The sequence below is a fragment of the Grampus griseus genome (assembly GCF_964374135.1).
Source record: "Grampus griseus genome assembly, chromosome: 13".
Classification (NCBI taxonomy): Eukaryota; Metazoa; Chordata; class Mammalia; order Artiodactyla; family Delphinidae; genus Grampus; species Grampus griseus.
This window is the reverse complement of record NC_139007.1, coordinates 52,384,899-52,396,873: the sequence shown is the minus strand read 5'-3', so window position 1 is coordinate 52,396,873 and position 11,975 is coordinate 52,384,899. Positions and strand designations below refer to the sequence as shown.

At 35.0% G+C, this 11,975-nt stretch overlaps 1 protein-coding gene across 1 annotated transcript in view; it reads right to left on the bottom strand.

Annotated features, from left to right (window-relative positions):
- Nucleotides 1–588: 588 nt before the first annotated feature.
- The window catches only part of RNF217 (ring finger protein 217), a gene marked incomplete at its 5' end in the record, with an annotated part of 129,962 nt that continues 118,575 nt past the window's right edge, over nt 589–11,975 (bottom strand). Inside the window, 3 exons of the mRNA XM_082668896.1 lie at nt 589–3,841; nt 5,233–5,304; nt 9,977–10,178. Of these exons, the coding sequence (XP_082525022.1) occupies nt 3,768–3,841; nt 5,233–5,304; nt 9,977–10,178 (348 nt within the window). The 3' untranslated portion in view covers nt 589–3,767. The remainder of the gene's footprint in view (nt 3,842–5,232; nt 5,305–9,976; nt 10,179–11,975) is intronic.

The following is an 11,975-nucleotide window of genomic DNA, read 5'->3' as shown; positions in this document are numbered from 1 at the left end:
CTTAACTTCACATACAGAAGTTCTTAGGGAAATGCTGGGATTCATTGTAAAATAAAGGTTTCATGTTATTCCAAGTTTATGAGCAACCCAACAAACCACCAAACCTCACATACAGTCAAAATTATTTTTCTGTGGAGAATGTGGTCATTCATAATTACCAACATGTTGCTTCCTACTTTTCACAACGGCATAATTAAGTTCCTCTGTGGAGCAACATGCATGAACATGGAGAGTGTTTTAAAAACCGTGACAAACATGATCACTTTGGCTATTTCATGTAAATCCCTCAAGTTTTAAAACTAGGCAATCCAAATGTCAATGCATCTTTCTCACATTATCTTATAGACATCTCATTGCATTTTATTTTTATTGGAATAAGGTGAATTTTCTTTTGTAAGTGTTGGCAAGATATTTATTTGGCTAATCAAGCATGGGGGGGGTAATTATCCTGCAAAAGATGCTTTTCTTTAAAAATGATGCACTTTTACACAAGTCTTTCTCCAAGAAAAGGGCCTTAAGTATATTATCTCTATGATCTCATTCATTGAAAGTGCATTAAAATTTTATTACTAATATAAAAACCGAATTTAAAAACTTATGAAAATGTTCACACAGTGACAAAAATATATGTAAAGCATCTTCACTAATGCTTTGTAATAGAGAAGTGAAAACAAACTTGATGTTCATTCAATAGGAGACTGATTAAATAAAGTATAGCCCCACAATGGAATATGTAGTAATTGACAAAAGAATGAGGTACATCTATTTAAACTCTTATGGAAAGATGTCTACCAATTCATAGTAAAATGAAAAATAGTCACAGGACAGTAAGCATATTATTATTCTATTTATACAAAATGAATACACACACAGATACACACACACACACGCATACTTATTTGTATATTTATAGATAGTATCTGGAAAGACACATACCAAATTATTAACAGTGGTTACCCCTAGAAAATAAGGGGTGGGGAAAAGCAGAGGAAGTTGTATTTTATAATTCAATATAGTTTGATTTTTTTAAAAGGAGCATATATTAAATTTACAATGAAAACATATCAAAAAATGACAAGCCTTGGATAAAAAGATATTCATCTTACACGCATGCTGCTTTTGTTAAAGTCGTTTTTAGAATTTACCCCAAAAGGTGCGATTGTTTTACCTTCAAGTTAGCACTAACATATAAATGATCTTTTATTTTTCTTCTCCCTTTTTAAGATCTTAACAATACTTAGCAAAAAAATTCACAAATAACTATTTTAAGTCACTAGCAGGGAAAGGCCTAATATATACCAACTTTGAAAGCGAAAAATGCACATGTTAATTTTTTTAAATCTATGCAATAGAAAAATGAAAATCCTGTGAGCACTGTGCACACTATCGTGAGTGCTGATGAAAGAGCCTTCACTGATAACAAACGCCGCTCTGTAAGTGGAAAATTGGAACATTTCCAAATAATATAAAAATATCTCCAAAAGATAAATTATTCAAAGAAAGGAATAAAAATCCCTGAGTAGGCCAAAGACAACAGATACAATAACCTAAGAAAATAGATTATCCAGGACCAGAGAGTATAGTATTTAGCTAGATGGTATATATGTATTCATATACAGCTATGTATATGTCTAAGTATATATACATACACATACATAAACACATCCACTAGATTTAGAATTAATCATATTCACACATTGTCAAACTAACACCCAAGTCTAGGAAAGGGCAATTTACATAAATTAAGCACTTTTATAACAGAATTACACGGATTTAGGGCTAGAAATTCCCATTCTCTCAGTTTTAATACTAGAGCAAGTAGAATAGGCACTCAATAAATATTTGTTGGATGGATAGATGGTTGGATGAATGGAAAGAGGAATTTGTGAAACTAGATTCTTCTTGTATCATGTTATGCTTTAGAAATATGCTATTCCAGGCCATAAATGGCACACCCTCCTCTAACTGGAAATAGACTAGTCCAAAGTATAGCTTTTCTGAGCGTTACTCAGAAAAGGATGGAAGTGCTGGCTTGTTATCCATGAAAGCAAACTTCACTATTACAGACCTTCCAGATCAAATAAGAATGATAAATGTTCTTATACTCTGGAGCCCAACAAGACAAACTATCCATGTTAATGCATGTTTTATCACATAATCTATTTCAATTCAGAAAAGGTTGTTGAAGAATAAATGCTACATCTACGCCAATAGCTAATGTTAAGGATCTGGAGACAAGTGGAAACTTTAAGCTTCTTAGAGGTCTTTAATTCCCTTCTGCTGATGAACATTCGTGATGAAAACAAAAAAAAACACAGTTTAGTTACTTGTCCTTTTCTTATTTTTAAAGATTTCTCAGCTTGGTAAAACATCCTGAAAATATTTTTTTCATTTTTGTTTTGTTTCCTTCTCCAAAAGCAGTTTATATTTTAGATAAACCCAGGAACACAAAAAGTTTTGTTTTAAATCACCCCTCCATAAGAAGATACCAACACATTATTATGCATTTGAGCAATAAACATAAGAAAAATCCTTCAAAAACAGTATTTGTTTTTATGAAAAACTTGAGGAGTAAAAGAGAGAGAGAGGGAAAGGAGAGGTGAGAGGGTGGGGTTTTAAACAATATCATATGCTTAACCTAAAGCATAATTATTGTAATCACAAGTTGGTTAAAAAATTAGCAGAATAGGGATATGTTTAAAGGCCTCAGCAGTTCTCTCTACAGCACACTTATTTAAATTAATTATAGAGTGAAGCAAGTATGCCAACATATAAGAAATCTGAAAAAGAAGACAGAACGTTCAGGTCTTGAGAATTTCCTAGAAGCAGCCTATTAGTTTTATCAGTTTATAAAGTTTGATAATCCTTGAGGTGACACTGCACAAATTTCTATGTGTGTGTGTGTGTGTGTGTGTGTGTGAGAGAGAGAGAGAGAGAGAGAAAGAGAAAGAGAAAGAAATAGAAATGGTCAACATCAAAATAGCCTGTTGTGTACGTTGACTTTAATTCAGTACATTACCAAATTATGCCCACAAAGGAACAATCATTTTTAAATATGTCTATGAAAATGTGGAAAAATAGTGTAGGCATGGAACTTGACAAGTACAAGGTATTGGACCTAGTTTTAATATAGATATGTATATACACACACATTCACACCCCTACACATATACACTTCAGTAACTATGATTCTTCTCATTCGTTTAGTTTCATTAGTTCCCTTTTGGGCATTGAGATTTTTAACAATTACAGCATCTGAAGGATGAAGGAATTATACTGCTTGGGTCACGGATGAAAATTGGTGCATATGGTGAGCCTTCATCTTCTGAAAAGTGGCCTTGCTTGTTGGTACAGGTGGGACCTTCAGTTATTCACACCAAGTCTGAGAAGAGGGCATGGAGGGAGATTCAGGTACAAAGACGGTCCAAGCAATGCTCAGGAGATGCATGCTCAGACAGTTCTGAGGATAACTGGTTCTAATTAAAATACTTTCTTCCAAGAACCATTAAGAAGATCAGAGTTATGATATAGATGTTTATAGTCTATGAAAGTGACCATTTTGTAAAAGCAGCAATCTGTATAAGGAAAGGACAGGATACCATGTCGGGAATGCACCGGAGCTAGAGGCATTGTGGCCTGCACAGAACACAGGAGAAGAGATGGCAAAAGGGTCCTCTTGGTAGTTTTCAAGAAGTGACCCTCAGACAGGTGTATAATTCTGTGTAGCTCCTACCCGGACCAGCGTAGTCAGATGAAATCATCTGCATTTACCAGTGCATTCCTGTCCGTGATCGTTTTCTCTGTTTTTTACAAAGGCAATAGATAGGAAATACAAATAAACCTGGGGATTAAAAAAAAAAAAAAGATTAAAGCTAATTAAGAGGACAGGCTTTTAGTATCATAGATTTGAAAATTTTCTATTTTCAAAGTTTTATTTTGCAAGCTATTTATAAATAATCATTATTTAGTAATACATGAAAATGAAAAGAGGGAAGATACCTATGCTATGAAATATACTTAGTTCTTCAAGATTTCATTCTTTATTATTTTTCTTCAGCTCCTTCTCCCCCTTTTAATGAAGTCTGTGACACCAGTTTGGATATGAATGTTTTTTATCAAAATATCAAAACTTAAATCTTCTTTATTATCCCTAGTCATATCACTTGCACACTGATATTCATGCTTCGGTTTCAGGCCATATAGCATGTTACTTAAGAAAATGGGCAGTGGAGCAAATGTCAGCTTTGATTCCCAGTTCTACCACTTGTGAGGTCCTAGGAAAGCCTTAATTTCCTCAGCTGTAAAATGCAGATAATAATAGTATTTACTTCATAAAGCCTCATTCACTGTAAGAACTTAAATGTTAGTTACCTTATAATTCTATCTGTCCTGCACATGCAAATTACTTGCTAAACAGAACTTTACATATAAAAATCAATTTACTTAGGAAAAAAGAGAAATCCCATCTACTATGTGGAACAATCATCACAGCAGCCTTTAGCTCTAGTGTTTAATTTTAAATCCTCTACAGCAATGGTTCTCAAAGTGGGATCCTTGGACCGCCTGCATCAGCATCACCTAACTTTTTAGAACTAGGCCCCTACGCTGAATCAGAAACTGTGAGTAGGAACCAGGAACCTGTTTTTTAACCAACCCTCAAGGTTCTTATAAAGCACTCCAGAGTCTGAGAACCATTGCTGGAAAGTACATATTTTAATATACTTGTATGAATAAAACTATATTTATCACTGATACATTTTCTATTTGTTAGTGCTCAAGTATATGCTGGGTACGTGTTCCTATCCACATCAAAAGCATCTTTTTGACCCAGGGAACCCTTTTACTAGAACTAACCGAAGACCCAAAGGTGTAACAGAGCCTCTTTTCTTCAATGTTCCAACCTGAACTCAGAATTGGAAAATCTGGGTTCTCGTCTACTGGAATCTTTTGCTAAGATACTAGTTACATTAACTTTTGTATTAAAAGGGGACTAATAATGCTTTATAAGAAACATGAATCAAAGTGTTCATGGACTGAGAAAGTGTCACACAAATACACCCTGTACGAAACACGCTCCTCTGAATCTATAAATCATGTGCTGATTGCTTATTTCGAGCAAGCATGGAACAGGTACCATCTACACTTAACACTGACTCACTATTACATTTACACTCATATGCTCTCTGTGGCACTCAGAGAATTCTCATCTCAGATACATTAAGTATTTCTTACCGATTACAACTGCTATGGCCCCTAGTGCTAATCCCAAGACCAGAATTAGAGGTGCAATGAATAATTTTCCAGCTGGAAAACAAAAGGCAAACCATTTAGAGAGTCTTAAACTAAAACTAAAAACAATTTCAGCAATGCTTTTTAATATCACAATGTATGTTATTTTTTAAGGATTCATTAAAATTAAGGCAATATTTCTCTAAGGAAATGTATCAGGTGTAGAACAAATACACATATGTAAGTTCAGTAACTTCACTCAAGTCCTGGGCACACGTGTCATACATCACATAAATCATCCTTTACAAGCAAGAAAACACCAAAACTACTGGTTCACTTTATTCCACCAGGACCATTCATCTTTGTGTTTTTCCTTTAGAGCTCTTCCATTTTAAATTTTTTAAATTCTGAAAGATTAAGAAAGGAGTGACATTCTGAGCTGGCAGGAGGAAATCTAATTAGCTCACAAAATGGAGAGCTAGTAGGTGCTACAGAGGGCTGTGCCCAAGTCCACATCTGAAAATGTGATTTATTTATTTCCTGGGTCCAAAATAAACTAACTATATGAACACCTAATACACTGAATTACAAATGGGATGTTTCAATACCATTGTTAGAAAAAATTCCCAATAAACATACAATATATTGAAGGTTTTTCAAATGAATCATTTTAACAAACTTAGAAAGGAAGCACTTATAAGGATGCCAAATGGCATCAACCAGCACTTTTTTTTCTAAATGAATAACTGAGCAGTGATTACAATAAACTCTAGTTATAGCACAGAATTCACAACTGGAATACTACTAGCGTTAAAAGGCACTAGCACAAAAATAGAGGCTAGTAGTTAATATCTTGTCATTACATAGTAATCTTGATCTTAAGACATGTGACAGCAATAGCTGTACAACCCAAACACAACAAGAGAAGAGGAAGGAATGGAGGGACTTTGCAGTAGACTCCCTTAGCTGTTGAAAATAAATTAGCAACACCATTCTATAAATAAGGACAGTAATTTGGAATAACCAATTACATTAAAAAACAGAAACATAATGCAGCCATCTGTTGGAAATTTGTCAGAAAAATATTAACTTCTTTATTCTTAAGAAAGGGGCTTTGGAACCACAGAAAAAACATAGATTAAAAAATACAGTTTTTAATATCTAATTTTGAAAAAACTGCCATTCAATTGACACAATGTCTAACCATGGGGTTTACTTACATTTTTCACCAATGACAGAATCAATCAAGTAATACTAAATCACATTGAACAATTACATTTTGTACATTCTTAAAGCTACACTTGAGTTTATACTATATTGATTTGCATATTGTAAAGGAATCTGGTTTTTTTCCTACACACGTAGCTCAGTGAGCTCATTCATGTTTCCTTTTTAAGTAATTATCAATATATTTTCATAATAGTGATGAAACATGACTGCAAAGTAACAGCACTATTTTTTTTTATTTGCAAATATCACAGAACTCAAATAACCAGATATGTGCTCTTTCTCTTTTGGAAGTAATAAACTTATTACAATCATGCAATCAATGTTCAGTACACGTTAATTGAAACTGTCTTGAGGACATTTAAGCACAGATTCTCTAATTCCTAGCTCAATAATAATTCTTTTAAAATACCATTCTCAATAGCTGAAATAGTATTCTATTATATCCATATATTCTAGCTTATTTAAATATTTTAGTATTTATTTTTTGTTCCCTTTTCTGCTATTTAAAATTATACTTGCAAATAAACCATTGTCAACCTAGATGTTTTATCATGTTTTAAAATATCCTTCACATTATTATCAAATTTCTTTGTAAAAGAATTGCACAAAATTTCCAGTTCGTTCAATAGAGTATGGATGTCCAGCATAGAGTATTAACTCGACAAAATATTTGCTAATCAATATCCAGAAAAAAATTTCATTTTTTACACTTCTCTGACTACTAATAACACTGAATCTTTTAAAACATGTTTATTGGCTATCTGTATTTCTTCAATTCTGGTTCCAGACTTCTTTTTTTTTTTTTTCTTTTCTTTTTGAAAAATGTGATATTTATTTTTGGAGGGGGGGCCTCCATTGCTTTTGTTCATATAAATTATTTGCCAACTAGAAATCAGTTAAGGACCTGTATGTTCTTTATTATTATATGTTTTAATGTAATATTTTCAATATTTGTATGGAATTATATGAGAACAAAGCATTCTTTCTGTCACTTTTATTCCCAACACCATTCACTGAATAACCTACCTACTCCCTACCAGGGAGATACCTGCATGTCAGAGGCTGCTAATTACCCTCAAATCGCTGTTCTCCCTTATTCTCTAGAGGCAGAACCTCTGATCTATGGCTGGGCAGATGGTCACATGACCATCCTTGTTTTCCAACCTCCAGCTGTGAGAGGAGGGCAGGCCCTTTCTCTGTCTCTGTCCAAGGACATCTGCAGGCTGTGGTCCCAAACTGAGGAGCAAACTGGGTTCCATCATGCAAGGATGGAGGGCAGGAGGGCTTTGCTGTCATCCATCTACTCTCTTCCATGGCAGGGAGAAGGTAACCTTGGGACTTACAGAGTAACACCTTTTCCTACCTTTTGTAGGGATGAGATGTTTGAAATTAAATTGCTCTTTTTATTTAAAAACATTGCTTATAAAATCATTCTGTCTGATTTTGTAAAATGTAATGGGTAACATGAATTATTGTATTTTTTCCTTGTTTGTCCACAGGAAAAAAGTCCACATTTCCCTGCTATACTTGGAGTGATGGTCCAACAGCAGTTCGAGGCGGCTGTGCTGGAGGTGCAAAAATATGTGTAGGAGGGAGAGCTTATCATAGGGCCAGCTGCTCCCTCCTTTGTCAGGTTCATCCTGACACACACGAGTACACACACATACACAGAAAAGAAAATGGGCCCAAAAGAAAACCATTTATAGAAAGCTGACCATAAAATTAAAAATAAAAACAGAGACGACTGTACAAAGAAAACACTTCCCTGCTGACAATGTTTATGGGCTGTCCATTCTACAGTCTGTTAAATATCTTGACTCTATTTTATGACCTGGAAAGAGAATTCTAGTGGCATCTAGGCAAATGGTGAAAGGACTCAAAGAGAATGCACCCAAAATATTATTGAACAAATAGGGCAGGAAATGACTTTCCTTATTTAAGAATGACTAAACAGAAAAACGAAAAGGAAAAAAAAAAGCATGGTCAAATCAAAGGTTATTTAAAACAAAAATGAAAGGAAACACTCTGCCACAAAATGGCATTGAAGTAGGAAAGGAAAGGACTAACAGTGCAGGAAATGTAAGGATTTTGGTTTTTAGGTTGCTTTCTGTATGTACAGACTGACTTACAAATAGGTTACAGCTCAAAACTTAATTTTGCAGTTAGTTTTCTCATGGTAATATTGTTATAAATAGTGGTTAGATTCCCTAGCTATCCCTCTAAAGTCTGTTTAACTAGTAAGTATATATTGGTTATATAAATATAATATATACCGTTATAAGCAACTAAACAGAAAAGCACTGAAAATCATTAAAACCAATCTTGACTATATTGAATGCTGTTGGTTGTGGGAAATTATGTTTAATTAAAGCTCAGTAAGGGTGTTTTTATAGATATCATATAAGATTTTAGAAAATGATGGCACTGGTTTCCCCATGATAAAATGAAATTTAAAATATATGTTCTATTGTTTACCTGACAGAAGTATATTATTACCATCAGCTTTGTTCTGATTAGCCTGACATGATTCTAGCGAGGACAGCGGTTTACAATAGTAATGAAGTGATGGAGGGCTAAAGAGTGATATAAAGATAGGCTCACAAAGTAACCAGGCACAAGTAAGTAGAAAGCAAGAAACGTAGACAATGTTAAGAAGTATTGTGCATACATGAGAAAGACTGCCAGAGAAAGAAATAATGGAGTTCTGCATGATGAAAAAGAAAGAAATCTCACAGTAGGTATATTCCAGAGGAGTAGGGAGCCATTGGAAGAACTATTAGGCCAGAAGAACACTGCATCACTCAGAGGTGGTGACACTAGGCCAGAGCAGGAATCCGTGTTTATCTTTGCATATTTGTATATGAGACTGTGTGTTGTTGAGGACGAAGAAAGGGGTAAAAAATTCAATCCATAAAAGCATTGCACTTGGATATTTAAACTTGGGTTTGTATGCAATGAGGGCATTTGATGCTCATTTAATTAACTGTTAGCTATTAATATTAACTACTAATACAAGAGAAAATACATACAAATATATACAATGGCTTATCAACTATATGGGTACAATGGAACTCCATTACAAGACTCTGAAACATAGGGATTTTTAAAATTGCACTGTTTGTCTTCCATGGATGAATAGAGGATATGCCTAAGACCCACTGCTAGGTACTGTCACTACAAAAGAAATGTGACATTGTCCCCTTTCATCAAGTGGCTTACAATAGGTAAGTGGCTTACAGAAGACTAATGACTTCATATTTCTGCAGTGTAATAAATTATTTGTTTTTTGAACAAAATCTGCTTGCTCATGTAAGCAGTGCCCTGCTAACAAACAAGTTTTTTATTTTAAACTCAAAAGGAGAGAAAACATTCTTCCTCCTATTTTGAGCTAAAGGCTCTACTAGAATACCTGGCAGGTGCTGAGATTTCTCATGGCTATTCTATTACATTCCTAAGTTCTATCATCACCACTGCTTCCTTCCTGGGGAAGATTGTATAAGTCACGTCAGACACTCACCACAGACTGACCCTCGCACTAGTCTCCTTAGATGAGGTCTCTCTGGGAGGTAGCGGTATTTGCATCCAAATATACTGAGGTTTGATGTGTGGTCTCCAAAGAAACGGAGCTGGCGGTATCTCTCCCCACATCGATAACAAAAATTAGTGTTACATTGTGAACAGGTCATATGGTCACACCCTTCCGTTCTCTGGATGTGGATCTGTACCAGCGAAAGAGTGAAAGAAAAAAAAGGTTACTAAATTTTTTATAAAGTAGAATCTGGCAAATGTATGGAATAACAGTTACTAGTTTCACCAAAATAAAAGCCTTACAAAGCATTCCTGAGGCTGTAAGTTTGCTTATTATCATGCTCTCCCAGGCCACCTTTGTATCAAACATTTTAAACATGTGTAAAGCTCAATAACATTTCAGGTGCTCAAGCTGTTGACTTATTTTGAATAATACAGATATAAACAAACACATCCCAAAGAAAACTCACTTATCTTTCCAGACATGCATCGAACTCAATGATTAGGAGGCAATTTAAAATGCTGTGAAGGTGAGAAATGCAAATCAAAACTACAAGGAGGTATCACCTCACACCGGTTAGAATGGGCATGATCAGAAAATCTACAAACAACAAATTCTGGAGAGGGTGTGGAGAAAAGGGAACCCTCCTGCACTGTTGGTGGGAATGTAAATTGATACAGCCACTATGGAGAACAGTATGGAGGTTCCTTAAAAAACTAAAAATAGAACTACCATACGACCCAGCAATCCCACTCCTGGGCATATACCCAGAGAAAACCATAATTCAAAAAGACACATGCACCCCAATGTTCATTGCAGCACTATTTACGACAGCCAGGTCATGGAAGCAACCTAAATGCCCATTGACAGACGAATGGATAAAGAACTTGTGGTACATATACAAAATGGAATATTATTCAGCCATAAAAAAGGAACAAAATTGGGTCATTTGTAGAGACATGGATGGACCTAGAGACTGTCATACAGAGTGAAGTAAGTCAGAAAGAGAAAAACAAATATCATATATTAATGCATATATGTGGAATCTATAAAAAATGGTACAGGTGAACCGGTTTGCAAGGCAGAAATAGAGACACAGATGTAGAGAACAAACGTATGGACACCAAGGGGGGAAAGCCGGGGGGGGGGTGGTTGGTTGTGGTGGTCGCATGTATTGGGAGATTGGGATGGACATATATACACTAATATGTATAAAATAGATAGCTAATAAGAACCTGCTGTATAAAAAAATTAATAAAATTCAAATTTAAAAAATGCTGTGAAGGTATGTTTTGTTGATGCTATGATCAGCAAGAACGAGGTGGCTTGGGGAATAAGAAGAGATGAAGAGGATTCCTTAAAAGAAAGGATTATGTAAAATTTTTGTAAATAAATGTCAAGGAAAAGAAATCCTGTTGTGGAAAGAAATGATAGCAGGTGTAAGTGTATTTGCAGTACCATTTTAGTTTCCAGCTCTAATTTCATTTGCAAATGCTTGTACAGGACTGTGTATACAATGCTACCTGTGCAACTAAGCACCTCCCTCTGTTGTTGCTGTCAAGTTACAGGTAAGTACGGAGGTTACTTCTTATCTCCCAAGCTACAATTTAGATGATATTACTTACATGAGAATAAAAATGTGATAATATACATACAGTGACTAAAACATTTTGGGGGCACACATTGAGTCAGATCAGTATAATACTGGTTCCATCTATCCCTTCCCCTTCACCCACCTAAAAATGTGAGAAACTAAATACCAGGGCAATGCAACTGACACTCCCTGATTGCCAGGTGATCTCCTTTCTCACTTCTTCAATTGGGTGATTCTTAGGCTGATGCTAGACTAGAGTACCTTCCTGGATAGGTGAGGGCTAGCTTGTGGTTAAGGGCATATAAGCATCTGTGGTTAAGGGTAACTACCAATCAACATTTGGTCAGTAGAAGCAAAATTTGTTTTTTCTGCTATTGGCCACCTCATCTTTTT